Source organism: Macrotis lagotis, chromosome 4, assembly GCF_037893015.1.
Source record: "Macrotis lagotis isolate mMagLag1 chromosome 4, bilby.v1.9.chrom.fasta, whole genome shotgun sequence".
NCBI lineage: Eukaryota > Metazoa > Chordata > Mammalia > Peramelemorphia > Peramelidae > Macrotis > Macrotis lagotis.
In genome coordinates this window covers 164,759,387-164,781,864 of record NC_133661.1, presented here as the reverse complement: position 1 = coordinate 164,781,864, position 22,478 = coordinate 164,759,387, and the positions used below count along the sequence as shown (strand labels likewise).

General features: G+C 36.4%; 1 protein-coding gene across 1 annotated transcript in view; it reads left to right on the top strand.

Annotated features, from left to right (window-relative positions):
- LOC141521728 (aquaporin-9-like) overlaps positions 1–22,478 on the top strand; it is a 55,036-nt gene that overhangs the window by 23,962 nt on the left and 8,596 nt on the right. Inside the window, 2 exon segments of the mRNA XM_074234575.1 lie at positions 14,020–14,146; positions 21,374–21,511. Of these exon segments, the coding sequence (XP_074090676.1) occupies positions 14,020–14,146; positions 21,374–21,511 (265 nt within the window).

Below are 22,478 nucleotides of genomic sequence, written 5' to 3'. Positions count from 1 at the left end.
ATATACAGCATATTATAAAATAAATGATTGTATTATTTCTCAGTGGAGCATGATCATTACTTCATCCTTTCAAGTTACACATTTTGCTTATCACAGCTTATCTTTGTTCTGCCTCAACTGGTAAATCCTAACATCCATATTGTTTTGAAATTTCTTTTATCAGTCTCATTATCTCCCACACATTTTGTGACTAATCTTTTCTCTTAAGATGGCATTGTATATGTTCCTTTGACTTTCCAACTTAAAATACAAGGTTGTAGTGAAGGATATAGAGTTAAAAAACACATACACACACAGAGTTCTTTGTAGTTGTTCTTGTGGAGTTTACAATCACTATGGTTGGGAAGAAAGGCTACCACCCACAAAGAAAAGTTAATTAAGAAGATTTAATACTTCAGTCATCTACAGTGTCATCTCCCTTTATTATTGCAGATTCCAAACCCTTGAAGAATTGCTAGGTGGAGTAAGAAAGTTGATCAGGTCAAAAAAGTCACTACCTTGTAGCCAGGTTGGCCTGAACTTTGCTCAGATAATAGACAGTTCATCAAGGGGTCTGTATTCACTTTCCAGCTCTATAGAATTTGTGTTCCATTATTATAGTCTTTAAGAATCTAAGAGCACCTCCATGCCTCAGTGGAGCATTGGAGTAGAAACTTCATGTGGAACCACTAATAGAATGTGATGACAAATATGAGTAATACAGATAATAAGCGACTCAGGAGGTCTGAGGAGGAAGTGAGTAGGAAAGGGTTCATGAAAGAGATAGTATTTGGGCTACTCAGTGAAGAATAGATAGGAATTGGGAAAACATAAAGAAGGAAGGAAGCAAACATAATAGCATTCAATCAAGTATTTATTAAAAATCTTTTATATGAAATCTATTGTACTAGGAATTAGGGATAAAATAAAATTGAAAGGGCTTAAATTCTAATAGAGAAAATATGCATATGTATATATAAAGATTTTATCCTCCAGAAAATAGGGAGCCATTATATTTTTTGGAGTAAGGGAATGACATGATGAAAATTTTATTTTAGGAAGATTAATTTGGAAGTGGTGTGCAGACTGAGGGAAAAATTGATAGGGAAATTAGCTAGGAGGTTGATATAGTTCTAATGTGAAGGACTGACTATATGGATAAAGGTAGAAGTGATAGGCTTATTAAGGAAGGGACATACAAAAAATAGGAAAAATCAATGGGACTTGGTAAATTACTAGTTAAGGAGAATAAGGGAGAAAAAATATTAGATGACTGACATGTCAAGTCTAGGTAGCTGAGGATGTCTGAAATCATAATTTTCACATTACTCTCATAATTATCCACACATTAAATCATTTGGAAGTTATTCCGTCTTCATCCATTGATCTTCTTTTCCAAGATTCCTTCCTACTGTCTCATCACATGCCAGTGTCTCCCATGGTGTACAATCAATTCTAAAGTTCTTCAATAAAACCTTCAGGGTGTCTCAGTATCACTTCTTCTGAACCCCTTGTGGGCACTTGTCCTGTGTGAGTTTTCCATAAAATAGGGATAGGTTTGTGAGAATGTCTGTCTGTGTGTGTGTGTGTGTGTGTCTGCATGTGAGTAGGGTGGAAGAATATTCTCAACTGATTCTCATGGCCCCCCACCTGTCAATAATGTGGTCATAGAAAGTGAAGAGTAGGTAATGAAGTATTAAGATGTAGGTATAATCATAAAGATGTATCCTTTCCCTGTAGGTATAATCATAAAGATATTTCCTTTCCCTGTGCCCTTTGTGAACAATGAAAAAGTTTCTTCCTAATTAGATTAACTGAATGGACATGGTCAACTCCATTGACTAATGACCTTAACCACTTAACATCCCTTAAGAGAATAAACTCACCAGCTCTGTAAAGAATACAGAAAAGGAGCGGCTTGGTGGAGGGTGACTCTTCTTCCATTTCCCTTGTTTATAACAAGAGCAAAGGGAAGGGGAAAACATTTTGAAGCCAGGCTATTCATCCAATAGGAGATATTGCATCCAGAAGACAGCTGAGGATACACTCGCCAAACAAAACGAGATCATAATTTGGAAGCAGAGGAGAGAGTTAATCCCATTTATTCAAGGAAGAACTAACCCTAACAATTGAGAGTTGAACTTGGAGAGAAGGCGATCCTGAGATATGAGTTAAATTGAGCTTAGCCTAGTTAAGAGCAGCATGATGACCCTTTGAAGAGACAAAGAACCTTAAGGCCCCAAAGTCCTTAGAGGCATTGTCTTGGCAATATCTGTTCCTTACATGCATACCACTATTACTGTTCTATAAATTTGAGTGCACTCTCTCACATCTATTTGTGCAAGAGTGGGTCCGAGGTTTATGGAAGGAATGTTTTATAGTTGTTATTCTGACTCTGCCTTCTTAATAAATAGCATAGTAGATTTCTTTGATCTAATTGTGTCTACTAGATGAATGTTAAGATACTACTCAAGATTGGAGATTTTAGTTTTAATTTTAGTGGTGCAGATTCACAGAATACCTCAATCTGTGGATAGTAATTGGTTGGTTGGTTGTTGTCCTTTATTATCGAAGAAGACCAAAATGACATCACTCTGAGACAAATCACAGTGTGTCCCACCATCCTATCAGGCCAATATGAGCTCAGAAACCTCTACCGTGGATTGAGCACAAATAGTTCATGTGAACACCTGGATGGGTACTCTGAACTTATAGATGTCACATTTCCTTTGAGCTGCTTCAATTTTTGCCTTCCTCATAGAGTGCAGCAGCCTCACTAATGAAGGCATGCTGTACTGAGCAGTCCTGAGCCAGTGTCTCCTGTGCTGTAAAATAAATTCTAAAATTCTTCTTTGAGACCTGCAGGTGTCCCGATATCACTTCTTCTGACCCTCTTGTGAGCGCTTGCCCTGTATGAGTTCTCCATAAAATAGATTTTGGGCAAGTGTAGTTTGTCATTATTTTGTAGTAATGTTGGAAAGCTAGGCAGTTTAGCTTCAGAAAAGACCTCAATATCTGGGATCTTCTCCCACCAGGTGATCTTCAGAATCTTCCTAAGACAATTTAAATGGAAGCAATTCAGTTTCCTGACGTGGCACTGGTAGACTGTCCAGGTTTCACAGCCTTACAGCAATGAGGTCAGCACAACGGCTCTGTGGAACTTCAGTTTAGTAGTCAGTCTAGAACCTCTTCTCTCCCCCACATTTTCTTTAGAAGTCTCCCAAATACTGAGCTAGCTCTGGCAATGCAAGTGTCAACCTCATTGTCAATGTGTACCTCCTTAGAAAGGACACTGCCAAGGTAAGGGAACTTGTCCAACAGTATTCAAAACTTCTTGCTATAGTCCATGGGTCCACATAAGGAAGGTATAATGCTGGCTAATGGAGCACCTGTGTTTTATTGGTGTTAATTGTTAGATCAAAATGAACACAAGCAGTAGCAAATCAATCCTACTTTGTTGCATCTCAGCTTCAGAGGCTGCATTGAGTCCATTGATCATTTACTTCAGATTGAAGTCAATCAATCAATCCATAGCTAAATTCCAACTGAAGAAGAGATTTTAATTGCCATTAGGATAGCAGTTGTCTTTTGATGAAACATCCAGAAGAGGTAGAATAATGGTAAAAAAAATGAAAAAATTTAATTCATTTTAATAGATTTTATTTACTATCCAGAAAACTAAAAAGAAAAACTTCACCAACAATATTTGACAACTGTAAAGTACTTTAAGGGGACTGACAGCCTGGAGGCATGGTTTTTCCCACTAGTCTAGAGACCTCATGCTTTTGTCTCTTGGACCTCTGCTTCCTTATGCTGCTTGGCACATCTCTGGAATAAGACTTTTCTAGGCAAACATCTCATTCCACACTGCATCTGCTGTTTTGACTGCTTTCAATTTCACAGCACAAGATACTCCCTGGTCTTCTTCCAGCCTCTTTCCTGCCTCCTTTTGTGTGTCTCCCTCCCTACCCCCTTTAGATTATAAGCAACTTGAGAACAGGGGCTGTTTTATTGTCTCTCCAGGTAGCACAATGTCTGGCATGGAGTTCAAGGAGGGCTAGGTACAGGGCTGAGTGTGAAGGCTTAACAAGACCTTTTTCAGGACTGTTTGTCTACCCTTGGTATCCACCTGTCACTCATGACTCTAAGAAACTGTGGCATGTCTAGGAGCCACAAACCAGTAAAAATACCTGGGCAGATAGGCTGAAGCATGCTGGAAGTAATAGACAGTCCTCAAACTCATTGGTGACCTAGGGGGATGTCTACTCCCAGAACCTGAAGAATTTCCCCAGTGGAATGAACAGATAATTTATTCTGACGTCCATGAAGACAATTGAAGCAGGTTCTGTGGAGAGTTTAGAGCTTGGTCAGGTATCAAATATGCCAAGGTCATCCACTGCATCTGAGGTCATTGCCAGTTGTCTTGATTTTTGACTTCATTGACTCTAGAAGAAACAGGGAAGCTGATTGATGACTTTGTGCTACTCTGCCTCACTCAAATACAATTCATTTGTAAATCAAGACATTATCTAGTGATGTCTTTGGTTCTCTTCCAAAAGGAAGGATAAGCAACAATAAATGTTGATTAGATCGAATTGGAATGGATTAGGCTGTGATTGGATTGGATGGGAGGCACTTGGAATCCACAAATCTACTTTTGTGTAGGCCTTGAGCTAAGACTGTTTTTTTTACATTTTTAAATACAATAAAATTTTGTTTAAAAATGTAAATACATTCTTTTTGGGGTTGTATTTGATCCACTAACTGTAGTTTGCTGACCCAGCTCTAAGGGATTAATATAAAGGATTTTTTTTTATTTCAAAGACATTCCTTCATAAAGTGAAAAAGCAACCTCTCATTTATCAAATCAAACTAGCACTATCAAAAGCTACAGTGCATATATACATATATATATATATATATATATATATATAATGCTCTCAAGAAACTAATAATCTTACAGGGGAGACAAGGCATCATAATCTGGAAATTATCTGAATCTACAAGATAAACAATCCCAAAGTTACCTTAAGACAGATGATCAATTGCAAAATAAGTATTATGGACAGCCTGTGCAGTTGGTTCAGAAGAAGGCAAGATGCCAGTAGACTTGAACAGTCTGGTAAATCACATTAAAGTAAAGGCATTTGAGCAGGGTCTTTTCTTTTTAGTTTTTTTTGTTTTGCAAGGCAAATGGGGTTAAGTGGCTTGCCCAAGACCACACATCTAGGTAATTAACCCAGGTACTCCTGACTCCAGGGCTGGTGTTTTATGAGCAGGGTCTTTTCACTTGGAAAGGGCATTAGATTTGTCCTCTTCGATTGCAAAGGACAGAACTAAAAATAATGAGAGGAAGATTGACATTCCATAGGAAGAAAAACAGAGCTAATCAAAAGGGAAACTTGGCTACCTTAGGAAGAAAATCCATTCTCCTTCCATTAAAGAAAAAAGTAGATAATAATCTTGTTTGAGATGTTATAGAAAGAATTCCTTTACAGGTGCTAATTGGACTCAATAGCCGCCTCTGAGGTCACAGAATTTCACATAATTATATATTTAAACTGGTATTCAGACTTAGGTCTCTACTGACTTTGTGCTCAATAAAGTATAGAGTAAACCATCCTGCCTTCAATTATGCTAAATATTTCTTACTCTCTTTCTATGTGCCTAGAACTTTACTAAATGGGCATTTTAAGCAACAGCAAAGTAAACACATTCCTTGTCTTTGAAGAGTTTACAACCTAGTCTTCTTAAGTGACACAGGGATATTTTGACATTTATCTTATCAATGCAGAGGCTTTTAAAAACAGCATTCTGGCACTCCCTTGATATGATTTATCCATAGTCAATTTAAGAGAGCAGCTAGTACCTGAAGGTTTGAAAAAGTCTTAGAGAAGTCTTCTGAACAGGATGGATTTACCTTTCTCCTCTTGGGTTTATTTGCTAATTCAGTTGGTTAGAGAGGACAAACGTCTGAAGCCAGGTGAAGTTAAGATAAATAGAAAAGTTCTACCTGCTGTTGTGAATAAGAAATAGGAAAATGATAACATACTGCTTACCCATCAATCAACTAATTTGACATAGTTCACATCCCCAAAATGATATCTCTTTGAAAGGCAAAATAATACCTATTTTAGGCTTAATCCAAGTTTTGTACAAGTAAGATTTAGAGGAAATATTGGCATTGTATTCAGCCTACTCCAAATATATCATTGACAGGGGAGTGTTACAGAGCAACTCCTCCTGTAACAGAGGTTTTTAATTTTTTTTCCATCATGGACCCCTTTGGCAATCTGGTGAAGCCCACAGACACCTCAGAACAATGTTTTAATATGCAAAAAATAGAAATAACTGTTATAAAATTATTTTTTAAAATATTCACAAACAAGAGGTTAAGAAGTCATTTTCTAAAGTGCTTGCAAATCTTAAAGTGTATGTACCCACCCATCAGTTACCATTAGAACAATCTGTATCCAGATAAATTTTCTTCCTTTACACTGAACCATCAGGATGCCTGAAGAGTTCACAAATAAAGAAGAATTTAATCCCACTTTGGCCTAGGTCACAGGGAACTGAATCCAAAAGTATGATGAGGAAAGGAACCAGTCTTAAGGCTTCCCTAAGTTCCTGGATCTGAAAAAGATAATGGAGATATTCCACTATACCTCAGGCTTGGTAGCTTCCTCCTTGGAAGTTTTTCCCACAGACTATTCTACTTCAAGATCAGGGAATTGGGTGATGATGAGTAACCACCAGCAAGTTATTCCCCCTCCTCTCTGCTTAACTGGTGAAAGTCACAGCAGCACAAAATAGAATATGCTAAGTTCATACAGGAGGAATACTGAATTTAAAGGAGGAAGGAAACACTTCTAAACAAGGGAACTAGCAAAGTTCCATAAAGGAGCTGGCAGTGGAGCATTGAAGTGGTTTTTAATAGATAAGGATTAGATATTGGGAGGGGGGAACAAGAAGGAATGTTGTAGACCTGGGGAATGTCAAAAACAGTAATAATAGTTCCTATTTTGAATGCTTTGAAAGGGTCTTGGTAAATACATTTTGTTGTTGCTCAGTCATGTCTGACTCTTCATAACCCCTTTGGGGTTTTCTGGGCAGAGATACTGAAATGGTTTGCCATTTCCTTCTCCAACTCATTTTATAGAAGGGTAAACTGAGGCAAATAGGGATGTGACTTGCCCAGGATCTCACAGCTAGGAAATGTCTGAGGCCAGATTTGAAGTCAGGGAGATGAGTTGTCCTGACCAAGTTTCCCAAGTTTTATCCACTACACCACCAGGCTGCCCTGATTTAGTTCTCATAAGAATTCTCTATGGCATCTCTATATCATAGACATATAGCTAGAAGGGACCTAAGATCATCTGGTCCAACCCCCTTATTTAGGAAATGAGAAAGTAAGGCTCAGAAAGGTCCCATGACCTGTTATAATTAAAGTGTCCAAGTCAGGAGTTGAACTTGGGTCTTCCTGAATATAGATCCAACACATGTTGACCCTTAATAGAGGCTCACAGATGTGTTTATTTAGGGGTCAGGAGTGAATAGTTGTAGGGGCTTAAAAACAGTATGAGAACTGGCCTTGACCTTAAAGAGTCACAATATAATTGTTTTTCAGTTGTCTCTGATTCTTTGTGATTCCATTTGGGGTTTTCTTGGCAATGGTACTGGATTGTTTTGTCATTTCCTTCTCCAGCTCACATTATAGATGAGGACACTGAGGCAACAGAGTGAAGTAGCTTGCCCAGGGAAACACAGCTAGTAAGTATTAGAGGTCAGATTTGAACTCAGAAAGATGAATCTGCCTCTGCCTTTATATTAATATAATTAGGATTACAAAATTAATTTAGAAATACAATAGATTGGGATGAGATGGGATGGGATAGGGCAGAATAGGATGGAGCGTTAAGATTAGAAGGCAAATTAGAAATCATTCAATTCAATAATCATCATTTTACATTTGGGGAAACTGAGATTTGTATAATTGGAAAATATTTTAGATAGCATTAAGATCCAGCCTCAGATACTTACTAGCTGTATAACCTTGGGCAAGTCATTTAACCCTGTTTGCCTCAGCTTCCTCATCTGTAAAATAAACTGGAAAAGGAAATATTAAACCATTCCAGTACCTCTGGCAAGAAAACCCCAAATAAGGTCACAAAGATACAGCTGGAAAATGACTGAATGACAACAAAATATCTGAACCATATGAAATAATCACTGTTAAGAAATATTCATTTTCATTTAACTTAATACCCCTTGGCAGGGATGAGAAGGGAGCATACAGTGTGAGAAGAGCTGAGAGAAGTGAAAGACCAATGAGAGCCAAAATATTCAAAGTTTGATGGAGGAAGAAGCCCTTAAATTGGGCTTTTACAAAACTTGAAGATGTGATGATGTTTGTCCTTTATTCTCGAAGAATGTGATGACAAAAGGGAGGTGATGCCATGTCAAACATGTGAACTGGATCTGAGTGTGGGGGGGGGCTGTGCTAAGTCACCAGTCTCACATTCTCCTCCAGAGCCATCTGTGTCCAGCAGTCAGATATGAATTTGCCCTGGATGAGAGGCAATCCCCAAGGTCACATAGCTAGTAAGTGTCAAGTGTTTGAGGCCACATTTGAACTCTAGTCCTCCTGATTCCAAGACCAATGCCCTATCCACTGTGCCACCTAGTTTCCATGGGACACAACATAAACCCCAAGGAACTAAAACTCTATGTCCCTTGAAGCAAGGAGTCCCTTTTTACATTTCCAAACAGGTAAAAAAATCATAACCTAGAGCTGAAAGATTATATGAGGAAACTGAGGCTTGGGGAAGTACAGTGTCACACTGGAAGTCAGTCATTAGCAAAGCTAGAATTTTAACTCATGTACATTGACTTCAATCATAATACTTTTTTCGCCACACCAAACTGCCTAAAAGTAAGATTAGAAGTGAGGAGTTGTGTTCAAGGTTTTGTAAAAAAAAAAAAAAAGCAACCCAACAATGATAAATGATAAATAACAATGATGGTAAATTGGAGTCAGGAGGACCTGAGTTCAAATTCGACTTCAGACACTTAATACTTAATTTAGCTCTATAACTCTGGACAAGTCACTTAACCCCACTGCCTTGCAAAAAAACCCCAAAAAAACACTTCTTACATGAATTACTTCATTTGGACTTCATAAAAACCTTGTATATACTATTGTATAGATGAGCAAAATGAGAATTGGTCAACAGTTCCATGGCTTATTTAGTTTGGAACTAAGATTCAAATTTAGATAACTTCTGACTCCAAACTCTCTAGACTTTCGAGTAGCCCAGGCATGACCTAAGAGCCAATCCTATGCTTCTCTAGTTGGGGAAGAAAAGGCTGAAATTAAATCGCTGAAAATAACATCATCAATGAACATGCTCAAGGTCTGACTTCCTGGTAAGATATATGTGGATAGGATGGGAGAAAATCAGATAAGGAAAGAAATAAGTGGAATCAGCTTTTAGGGGAATATAACTAATTTCAGGGCTGTAATTAAAAATTTTAAATTTAATAGAGCTTTGGAAAATCTCACCTGTCTTGCAAAGTAGTAGTGTTCAATTAGAACAGAATTTAGCTCTCTTCTTGTTTCTTCTCAGTTGCTCACCATATGGTTTGTCCTTCCTAGTAAAGGACAAAAGGCATTTTAGCATCTAGAACTTGGGAGGGCAGCATTAATCACAATGGAATTTGACTGGGAAAAGACCTTGTTCAACTAATAAGATGATTTAAAACTCTCTAGTACATGAGCATTAGAAATGATAAAAGCCAGAATGCCCCCCCCCCATGGGACTTCTGCACTAATGACATCATATCTTTTGTGTATTATCATTATTTAGTGACCCGACAGTGGTTTGTCCGAGTCAATATCATCTTTAAAGGAATATAACCTCTTACTGGGCAGGGATAGTATCTGAAGTCAAAAGACATGGGTTCAAATCCCAAATGATCTTGACTGGGTCTTAGTTTCTTCACCAGTAAAATCGAGAATAGGACTTGATGGTCTCTGAGGACCCTTCGTGTTCTGTGATTTTCATAATACAGCCATACTTCTTCTCCATTCCTCTTACTAATAACCTTTTCATGTCTGCTCTTTCAAGGAAACACTGCCAAATTGCCATTGAGTTTAGAATTAGATTTAACCAAAAGCATGAACTTAGTTTTGAATTATTGCAATAGATAGGGGGGCCCATACACAAATAAGGGCAAATCTTCCAAAAAGTAAGAAGATATGAAATGATCACAATGGCTTACCAGAAAAGTGAAAAGGGTGTTGTTTTATTTTAAATTCATTAGATGGTAGGCAGTTGAATTTGAATCTAGGCATGTGAAAATGATGGACAAACAGTATGCCTTCTCCAGAGATAACTAGTCTTCCTACTTCTCTCTAAAAACCAGTATTCTGAAAAGTCAATACATCTTAGAATCTTGGGCTAGAAGGCTTTCACAATCCATTCCTCTGATTTTAGGTAGTGCCCCTAAACCATCCCATATAGATAAGAATCTATTCTAATATTTAAAGATCTTTAGAGAGAGAAAGCAGTATGGTACAGAACGAGATTTATTTGGATTCCAAGGACTTGGATTTGATTTCCATTTATGTTGTGTGATCTTGAACAAATTAGTGAACCTCTCTGGGCTGTCACATGAGAGGTATAGATTAAATTATTTCTAAGATTCCTAACTGCTCCAAATATAATGACTCTAAAATATTTAAAGAAAACTCTTCTGCAAAGTCCCTCACTGACTAATGGTGATTAGTAATCACCATTGTCAGAAATTTCTTTTTACCTCATTTTTCTTACTACAATTTAAATGTATTTGTGGTTGATTCTTGAAAGAAATGGAGGATGTCCCATGACTATGAGTCTTTTAAAGATACTTTTCCAGGTTTTATTCATGTCTTCTGTTTTTATCTTGTAGTCATTTCTGGATACTCCCCACTCTGACTCCTTTCCTCCTAAAAAATGAGCATTCTCTAATAATAAACAAAAACAAAGAAGCAAAGCCAAAGGTCCAGTGGCTCTGATAGTGTATGCAACATTCCTTACAAATAGTACCCCTTTTCTCTGATGAAAAGAGTAAGGTACTCTTTTTCTGAGGCCAAGATTTGTCAGAATAATTACACAGTATTGAATACATTTTGGAATTCATTTTGTTTAGATTTCTGTAGTCATTATGGTAGCAGTGAGGAACTATAATTTCTTATTTCAGATCTTACATTGTATGAGTTTGAGTTGTTATTTCTAGTCTTGAATTTGTGTGGTATTTTTAAATACTATAAATTTTCTTCTTTAATGAGTGTTTTGGAAATTTCTAATTTTTTCAATCTTTCTAAGTCATTTTCAATCTTGAGTCTACCTTCCAAAATAATCATTGTCAAGTTTAGATTACTGTACACTGATTATTATATTAGACATTCACGGAACAGATATTTATTGAACTGTTGTGTGCAGAGTTTATAGATTTATTGGGGGAGACAGTGCACACACATAGTAAAAGCTCCAGAGCAAAAAGTATATAATTTATTTCAAGGAGAATGGAATAAACAGGAATACTTATCATGGTCATTAAACTCCTGGACAAATAGAGATGCAAAATTTACTTAAAATTCCCTGTGCTGCAATTTCTTTCCTTCCTCAGGGATGTGATAAAGTCTTATCAAGGAATAGGATGGGAGAATTATTTCTACTGAATTTCTCAAGGTCTAACAATATTCTCTGTCCCTGGCTTGAACTCAGGTTTGGATTGTCTGACATATATACTACCTATGTGTCCTAAAACAAGTCACTTAACATCTCAATGTCTGGGGGTAACTCTGTAAGACCAGAGGGTGCAGGTCACCAGTGGCATGAATAAAGGTCCTCCCTAGGAGTTCTACTAGTAAAAACACAAATTTGGTTTAAAAAGAAGAAAAGGAAATGACTCATTTTGTAGGGAGATTGGTCCTCCTTCCTATTGTCCCTTAAATTAGGAAACTTCTCCAACTCAGAATGAAAGACATTTCTAGGAGGAGTCCCTTTGTAAGAAATGAATCACATATTACAAAATCAAAATTTTGGACCTTCATCAATTAGAAGGAAATCTTGGGGCAGAGCTCCACCTCATTTTGAATACTTAATTTAGGCTGTCTCCATACTCCCTCATTTCTCTCACCTACCAGGACAGATTGACTCACATTCATTTCCATTATACACCAGCTTCTAATTAGTGTCTCTCAAGCCAAAACTTCCATGTGAACTCTTTTTCCTTCTGCCATCCTCCACTGCTTCTCTTCTTTCTTCCAAACAATTCTCAAAATCCATTTGGTGATATCAAGTTAATTTCTTTCTGATCACATTTGTTGGACAATAACTTGTCATTCTTCTCCATGAATTGTTTTCTGGACCCTTCTTTACACAGTTGTATTGGTGTCTGTGTGATCTTTTTTCTTGTCAGACTGATCTCTGGATCAATGTACCCTTCATATGTTGTATGGGTCCACTGCTATTTATCTATTGTATCCATATTACACTGTGTTCTTCTAAAAGGCCAGGACAGAAAGTTACTGCTGTTTTTGTATCTCGGCACTTAGTACAGTGTTTGGCTGATCATTAAGTACTTAATAAAAGCTTGCTGGTTTATTTGGTGATCATGGAAAGCTCGGTGGTGCAGGAAAAGAACACCAGGTCTGGAGTCAAGAAAACTCATCTTCTTGGAGGTCCAATCTGGCCTTAGACACTTCCTAGCTGTGTGACCCTGGCAAGTCATTTAACCCTGTTTACCCCAATTTCTTTATCTGTAAAATGAGATAGAGAAAGAAATGAAAAACCACTCTAGTATCTTTGCCAAGAAAACCCCAAATGGGATCATGAAGAGTCAGACACTGAACAACAATTTGTGAAGCACCTAGAAGGTAGGGCCTGAGTCTTTAAAAAAATTACTTAAATCATTTTTTATATCACCTTCATTTTCTTTTTTTTATAATTTATATTAATTATTGCAAATTTAAATTATTTAAATTTTGAAATTTTTAAAATATGAACTTAAATAAAACAGACATTTTCATAACATAATAGGATAGAAAAATGATTGCACATGAAATTGCAGATCTATTATGTCTAATGTGCTATTCTTTTCAAGTATATAATAAAGTTATCATGTAATTTCTTTTTCTTTTTTCTTTCCTTTTTCCCCCACCCTAGAGATGGCTGTCATTAGACACATATATGTGTATATGCATATATAATGTATGTAAAGTCATTCTATACATCTGTTTATCAGTTCTTTGTCTTTGCCACTATATTCCCCCTCTATTCTCTTGACCATACCATTTATTTGAACAAAGATTTAAAAATGCATAAAAAAAGCAGTTTGACAAAACTAAGGAACATATCAACCAAGTCCAAGAGTATATGCAATATCCCATAGCTAGGGTCTCACTGCAAAGAAGAGAGAGACAATTCTCAAAGTCCTCTGCAGCCAAGTTGCTCATTGTAATTATATTGTGTTTGGTTTTTATTTTATTTTATGTGGTTCTTTTCATTTACATTATTACAGTTATCATGTATACTATTTTTCTGCTTCTGCTTACTTTTCTGCTTACAATTTGCATCAATGCATGCAAGTCCTTTTTTTTTAGGGTTTTCTTTCTTTCTTTTTCTTTTTTTGCATGGCAATGGGGTTAAGTGGCTTGCCCAAGGCCACACAGCTAGGTAATTAAGTGTGTGAGGCCGAATTTGAACTCAGGTACTCCTGACTCCAGGACCAGTGCTCTATCCACTGCCACCTAGCCTCCCTCATACAAGTCTTCTAAAGATATTTCCAGTTTTTTATTTCTTATAACATAGTAATGGTTCATTACATTTATTTTCCAAAATTTCTTACTTTTCCCCCAATCAATTGGCATCATACTTTGTTTAGGGTACATTGCTATTACAAAAGATGTTCCTGTAAGTATTTTCAGTGAATATTTCATTTGCCTTTTACTCTAACACAACCAATCTAGTTTACTTATTTTCTTTTTCTCTCCAGGTACTTGGATGTGGTTCTGTAGCCCAAACTGTTCTCAGCCGAGGGGCTGCAGGTGGAGTTGTAACTATAAATGTCGGCTTTTCATTAGCTGTTTCAATGGCCGTTTATGTGGCAGGAGGCATCTCTGGTAAGTAGCACCTTTTCTCATGTTATTCATCTCCAACTGCTGCTATCTCCTCCACATGGCTATGGAAAAACAAGAATATTTTAGCATAATAACAGTTAACATGTTTCCCCATGAACCAGGTTCTGTGCTCAACAATCATCTCATTTGATCCTTACAACAAGCTGGAAGATAGATGTTATTTGTTATGTAGTCATTTTAGTCATGTCCAGCTCTTTGTGAACCCATTTTGGGTTTTCTTGGCAAAGATACTGCAGTGGTTCGCCATGTTCTTTTCTACTTTATTTAACAAATAAGGTACTGAGGCAAACAGGATGACATGACTTGCTCAGGGTCACAGAGCTAGTAAGTGTCTGAGGACATATTTGAATTCAGGAAGATCTATCCACTGCACCATCTATATGTTATTATTATTTCCATTTTACAGAAGGGGAAAGTTAGTATCTGAGACTGAATTTGTACTCAGATCTCTGATTCTAGGTCCAGTGTTCTCTAGTTGATTATTGTATTTTATATTATTATATCTCCCTACTAGATATTATACTTCTCGATTATTAGGATTATATGTTGTTTCATCTTTATTTCCTTACCATCAAGCATAGTATACTGCATATAACTGGTGTTCACAAATGTTGAGCTAAACTGAATTCAAAGCCCATCTGACTGAATTTGAACTTGACCCTCTAGGACACCTAGAGCTATTGTTCAGTGTCTGCCACATAGCAAGCACTTAATAAGGGCTTGTTGACTGACTAGATTCTTGACATAACTTCCAGGGTTCCTGATTGCCAATCTGAATTAAAATGGTGCATATATATGTATGCATGTATGTGTGTGTGTGTCTGTGTAACCATACACACACACATATATATATATATATTTTTATATCCAATCAGGTTGGTCTCAAAGTCCTGCAAACATGGAGCTATTTCAGTACTTACTAGAGGCTCCCTGATATTCCAAACTTTTTCTTACTCTTTACTTCTATAAAGAAAGAATTTTCCTCTCTTTGTTGGAGTTTGTAAAAGGATGGCTCAACTAGATAGAGCAATGCAGAAAAGGCCCTCTAACTTTGGCTCTGTTTATGAGCTGTAAATTGTTTTCTATGACTACTGGATCATGTTGAATAAACTCTCCCCACTGTAAGAGGGGTTTAAGGACAGATTCACTTATCCCAGAGGATCAGCACTAGTAAAGCATCTTGTCTAGTAATGAGTTTTGCTGTGTGGATGCTAAAGAGGGATTGATTGTAATTCCCTGAGGGTCTCTTGGGTCTGGGCAAGCTAGTAAAGTAATTCACTAGACATGGAACTACATCTCTCAGATCCTTGGAACTCTTCAATCCTGGGACACTAGAAGTCCATGGTAAATTTTCTGGGATAGAATTACACTAAAGAGTGTGATCAGTACTTTAACTCACACATTTCCTTCAAACATGATTCATGGGGCAAGATGATAAAGACGTTGTGGATAATTTTCAGTGACCATCAGGATTCTAGAAAAAAATTGAAAAATTAGGGGAATTGGTTCCTTCTCATCTTTTTATCTCCATCTTTCATGGCATGGTTTTTCTTTCCCTACCAGACATTCAGTATTCTAATTCTACTTTTTGATTTTTTAAAACTCTCTAACCTTCCTATAAAAGAAATTCCTGGTCCATAACTGCCAATTCTCTTTCCTCCTCCCCATAAGACTTTTCTCATGTCTATTCCCTATCTCCATCACATCTTTAGCAAACTTACTTTCTACAATTCTCATGTATTTTGGTAATTTGATTAAAAAATTTGGTATAAAATGACAAAAAGAATGAACTCTGGGAGGGATATTTGTTTTTAAAAACTATATCTTTTTTTAAATCCATAAGAATTCCAATTAGTAGACTTTTAAAAAAAATTTAAAAGATGTTTTGAAAAGAGATTTTGAATTGAAAAGCATTTTTAATGCCCTTTGGCCACTCTGGGCCTCTGATCACCTGACCCTTATTAATAGCAGCAGCAAAGGGTAACCAGGACAGCTGGGTGGTATTACAAATGAAGTTTTGGACTTGAAGACAGGATTACTGAGTTTGAATCCTGACTTAGACACCTACTAGCTATGTGACCATGAATGAGCAAGTCCCTTAATTTCTATCCACCTCATGTTCTTTATGAGTAAAATGAGGATAATGATAGCAACCTACTTCATAGGGTTGTTGTGAGGGTCAAATGAGATAACACATGCAAATTGCTTTGCAAACTTTAAAATAAATATATTGTTAGCTATTGTTCTCTAGAGTTTCTACTAAGCAGAATAAAAGAGAATGATAAGAATGAATAGTTGGGGCCTTCTAGTTTATGAGTTTCCACCTCCCTTTCTGAACCACTCTTCTACCTCCTGGCACTACTTTTTCTTTGTTTTGGTTTTTGTTTTTTATTGGCAAGGCAATGGGGTTAAGTGATTTGCCCAAAGTCACACAGCTAGGTTTTAAGTTTTTGAGGTTAGATTTGAACTCAGATCCTCCTGACTCCAGGACTGAAGCTCTATCTACTGCATCACCTAGCTGCCCCAACCCCTTATTCTTTATCCAAGGCATTTTTCTCACTATAAATGGAGTTCAATTGTATTTACAAGGTTTCAGAAATTTGTGTTTGAGAATAATGTATATTAAATTACTGCTTTTAGTTGATACAAAATATTAGAATTTGAACCTTTGTGGTAATTCCAGGGAGACATACCCTAGAGTTATTCAAGAATCCACTTGTTATTTCTTCTAGTTGTCCAAATGAAAATGGTCAACTCTCCAAGGCAGATCTCTCTCCCAATACCCAATCTAGGTCAGGAAAAAGGAGACATCATTCCCCTTTCTCTGGTCTTGGTTTAGGAAGAAAGGATGGCCACCAACATAATGCTCAAGTCCTTTCATCCTGTGGTTTTCTTGGCTCTTCACCCAGATCTTCTGTGAAAGGAAAGGTGCCAACAACTCAGATGGCAATGAGCAACAATCTTTCTGACCCAATTATAATCCATCTTCTCTTCTTGATTGATGAACAGATCCAGAAATGGAAAAAAAGAGATAACATGAGCTTAGGGTTTGGAGGTAATAATAATACCTGGAAGAGGAAGACACAGATGATTCCACTATTTGTTTTTCTATTCCTGAGGTCTTCTAAGTGTTTGGGGACACAAGGGGATAATGTAATGCCAGTAAATATGTAAAAATATACAAAGTCCATTTCCAAAATCATTGGCAGGTGAAAGTGAGCTGCTTTTGATCAGTATTTTGTAGAAAAGCAGGAAGTATGTAATGTTTTCTTGTCCTTTTGTAATCCTCTGGGGTGGCATCCCTTTCCCAAAGTAACTAGAGATATTCCTTTAATTATTAATTACTGTGTAGCCAATTTACCAATGTTAAGCATTTCCAAGTTTCCAGTGTGAGATTAATAACATAGAATAGAGAAATAATACTAGATTAGATCCTGAATCCAAACAGCTAAAAAAGTCAATCTGTGAAGGTGATACCAATGGACAGATACATAAAATCATGAATTTTGAATTGGAAGGGAACTTTGAGTCCATCTTCTTTCATTCTGCTGATAGGTAACTAAGACATAGAGATTTTATATGACTTACCCAAGATTACAAAGATAGAAAGTAGAAGAGTTGAAACTTGGTCTCAATCCTCTGACTTCAAATCCAATGGACTTTCCCACTAAAGTGTATGGTGTTAGTCTAGTAATGGGAAAAAGAACTGGATTCAGAGTCAGAGGAGTTTGGATCAGGGCTTTGCTACTCATTATATGATCAACATTATCTCTCCAAAGCCCAATTTCTTCATCTGGAAAAAATAAAGGGTTTGGGTTCAATGCTCTCAAAGTTCCCTTCATTCTCTAGATCTTAGAATTATAGTATCTAGGTATTAGCAAGAACCTTCAATGTAATCTTCAAGAGATGAAATAACCTTAGCTTCCCTGAATACCCCATTATGAATGTCACTAATGAATTTATCTAAACTATTTTTTAAGAGCAAGTTATCACTAGGATAATATACACTAAGACCAAGCAGGATTATCCCAGGAATGCAGGGTTGGCTCAATATGAGGAAAACTGTTCATATGATTATCTTAATAGGTGCTGAAAAAGCCTTTGACAAAATGTAGCACCCATTCCTATTAAAAACACTAGAGAGGGGCAGCTAGGTGGCACAGTGGATAAGGCACAGGCTCTGGAGTCAGGAGTACCTGGGTTCAAATCCAGTCTCAGACACTTAATAATTGCCTAGCTGTGTGGCCTTGGGGCAAGCCACTTGGCTCCATTTGCCTTGCAAAAAACCTAAAAAAAAAACCACTAGAGAACATAGGAATAAATGGATTGTTCCTTAGAATAATAAGTGGTATCTATCTGAAACCATCAACAAACATTATATGCAATGGGGATAAGCCAGGGTCATTCAATATTGTGTTAGAAATGTTAGCTTCAGCAATAAGAGAAGAAAAAGAAATTGAAGGAATTAGAATTGGGAAGGAAGAGACAAAACTCTCACTCTTTGCAGATAACAAGATGGTAAATCTAGAGAATCATAAAAAATAATCTAAAAATCTTTAGGAAACAATTATCAACTTAAGCAAAATCACAGGATATAAAACAAATACTCATATCCTCAGCATTTCTATATAGCAAACTACAGCAGCAAGAACTAGAAAGAGAAATTCCATTTAAAGTAACTTCAGACAATATAAAATATTTGGGAGTCTACCTGCCAAGATAGTCTCAGAAACTCTATGAAAACAACTACAAAACACTTCGCACACAAATAAAAATCAGATTTAAATAACTGGGCAAATGTGAACTGCTCACAGATAGGCCAAGCTAATATAATAAAAATGACAATTCTACCTAAATTATTCTATGTATTTAGTACCTTACCAATCAAACTTCCAAAAAATTACTTTAATGAGCTAGAAAAAATTGTAAGAAACAAAAAGTCAAGAATATCTAGGGAGTTAATGAAAAAAAAGTGCAAAGGAAGGTGGTTTAACCTTACCAGATCTAAAATTATAGTATAAAGCATCAGTCATTAAAATTGTCTGATACTGGCTAAGAAATAGAGTGGTGGATTAGTGGAATAGACTAGGTGCAGAAGAGATAAGAGGAAATTGTAGTAATCTGCTGTTTGATATACCCAAAGAGTTCAGCTTCTGGGATAAAAACTCTCTGTTCGATAAAAACTTTTGGGAAATTGGAAGTTAGTATGGCAGAAATTTGGATCAAACCAACATCTCATACTCTATACCAAGATAAGATCAAAACAGGTACAGGATTTAGACATAAAAGATAATATTATAAGTGATAGGAGATTGAGGAATAACCTACCTGTCAGATCTATGGAAAGGGAAGCAGTTTATGCCCAAGGAAGAGATGGAGAACATCATTAAAAACAAACTAGATATATACCCTGAAGAGATCATCAAAAAGGGTAAAAACATCACTTGTACAAAAATATTCAGCAACCCTGTTTGTGAGGGCAAAGAATTGGAAATCGAGGGAATGTCCATCAATTGGGGAATGACTGAACAAATTGTGGTATATGTATGTAATGGAACACTATTGTTAGAAACCAGAATGGATAGGAATTCAGAGAAACCTGGAAAGACTTGCATGAACTGATGCTAAGTGAGATGAGCAGAACCATAAGAACATTATACACCCTAACAGCAACATAGGGTTGGTGATCAACCTTAATGGATCTGCTCAGTTCATCAGTGTAATAATCAGGAACAATTTTAGGGTCTCTACAATGGAGAATACCATCTGTATCCAACAAAAGAATTGTGGAGTTTAAACAAAGACCAAAGACTATTACCTTCACTTTGAAAAAAAAGTTATATTATGTATTATGTAATTTTGCTATCTTTTATATTTTATTTTTTTCTTATGGATATGATTTTTCTCTCAACACATTCAATTTTGATCAATGTATAACATGGAAACAATATAAAACATATAATATCAGACTACCTTCTATGGGGGTGGGGAGGGAAGCAAGATTGGGGAAAAATTGTAAAATACAAAAAAATTTTAATTAAAAAATAAAGTATTCTTTAACTTAGTTCATATTTCTGACTCTTCAGAGAATACATTTGCCACTCTTTGTTTAAAGTGTGCTTCTTTTTATTTGCCCCTCATTTAAATTTCACAAGATACCTTTTAATTCTAGTTGTGAGATCTCATATATATATATATGAAATTATTCCATCTTTAATTACTTTCTATTTTTAACTTTGTCCACATGTACAATGGATCACATTTAAACCCAGTAATTTAACAATCATTCTTTTGAGTATATAGTTCCTACTTTCTCATCTTCCTATGGTCTTTAATTTTTTTTCTTTTTGGTTTTCTCCTATATGCTGAATGAATACTTAGCAAAATTCTCCAAACTGAAATAACTTCTAAATATGGATTATGTTCCCCAGGGAAAATGAGTCTTCAAAAGAAAAATGAGTCCCATAAGCACAAAGATAATTTTTTTTTTAGTTTTTGCAAGGCAATGGGGTTAAGTGACTTGACCAAGGCCACACAGCTAGGTAATTATTAAGTGTCTGAGGCCAGATTTGAACTCAGGTGCTCCTGACTCCAGGGCCAGTGCTCTATCCACTGTGCCACCTAGCTGCCCCGCAAAGATGATTCTTGCTATTTTTTCTGTACAGTTAAGAAAATAGAGGGTTCTAATGATAAGATCACTATAAGACAGGAACTAGTCAGAGGTCAAAATAAAGTCTTGATGATTTTTTTTTTTACTGTAAGGAAAACATATCTGGGTAGAGTAGAGGACAAATTTTTCATATGCTACAGGAAATATGCCATAGCATACATGATATTGTTTTTAAGGAATAATTCACTGCAAGTGTCCTCTCTTCACCATCTCAAGGTAAAGACTTTGATTATGCTTGTAATGGTTTGGAAATTGCTGGATTTTGGTTTCAATCTAATATATACACTGACCTTTCTTCCCCCTCACCCCCCCATCATGATAATTTCTGATGACCTAAAAGTGGCATTTTCTCACTCTGGGGTTTTTGTTCTGTAGACTAAATCTAATGGATTACCCACTTTGAGAATTACATTAGGAAAGTTTAAAGTTTGGTACTATTTTTATTTCTACTACCTAGTTAGTTAATTTTTGATCATTTTTCTTATTATTCTGACCCTCCCTCTCATGACTCACACTCCTTTATTTGATATTCCATACAGGTGGTCACATTAATCCAGCAGTGTCCTTTACTATGTGTCTCTATGGACGGATGAAATGGTTCAAATTACCTTTCTATGTGGGGGCACAGTTCCTGGGAGCTTTTCTAGGGGCTGCAGCCCTCTTTGGAATTTACCATGGTGAGTTGGCCACTTGGGTTGGGAAGATGAGGGAAAGTGACTAAACTTTGAATTTAAATTATTTTGAAGATTGCAGCAAGAATAAGGAGATAGCTAGTGGGAGAACTCACATAACATAGCAGTCTGTTTCACTCCTCTGAAGATAGGAGAGTCCAAGAAGAATGGAACACTATCATTATTAGACCAAATTTATTAAGTCCCTAAAAGAACTTAATGCTGTATTAAAGATAAAGAAGAAGAATGATAGTAAAAGAAGCAATATGTGAGGGGGGAAAATGTCAATAGAGCAGTGACATTTTTCAGGAGTTTCTATTTCCATTGTTTTCTCTCATTTGGTTGGGGAAGAGAAAGTGAGCCTGTGGAACCCAGTAATTTAAATGGCTTTTGGGAAGAAGACTCAGAAGGAAAAGAGAAAGACAGCAGAACAATGAAGGAATGAAAAGCTTCCCCCTTCTCTGGCACAGACCCTCAGTTCTCTCCATAAGATTTGTTAGTATTGCTGACAATAACTTCTAAAGAACCTTCAAGTACTAATATTTTGAGTAAATGAAATTGGATCCTAAGACAGTCTTCAAATTCATTCCAATGTGAGAATCAGTTATATATCTCAGTGTCCCCAATGAAAGTATTGACCTGTGGTAGCATCCATGACAAGGAAGGTAGGAACAATATCAAGTTAGGATTTGTACTGTATGAGCCTAATAAAGGTAACACACACATGCCTCCTTAAGTGAGGTAGATGTCCTGACTGCCTTTCCTCTGCCTTCCCTTACTTCCCTGTTTAGGAGATGGTAGCAACTAATCATAGGACATAGTTCATGGGATCAGTCAATATTTATTCACATTATACTATAGTAAGCCCTTAAGATACACATAAAAGTAGAAGCAGTCTTTCCTTGCAAGAAGTTTATAATCTAAGAGAAGATAACATAAAAATAATTTTTCTACAAAAAAGTTACATACATAT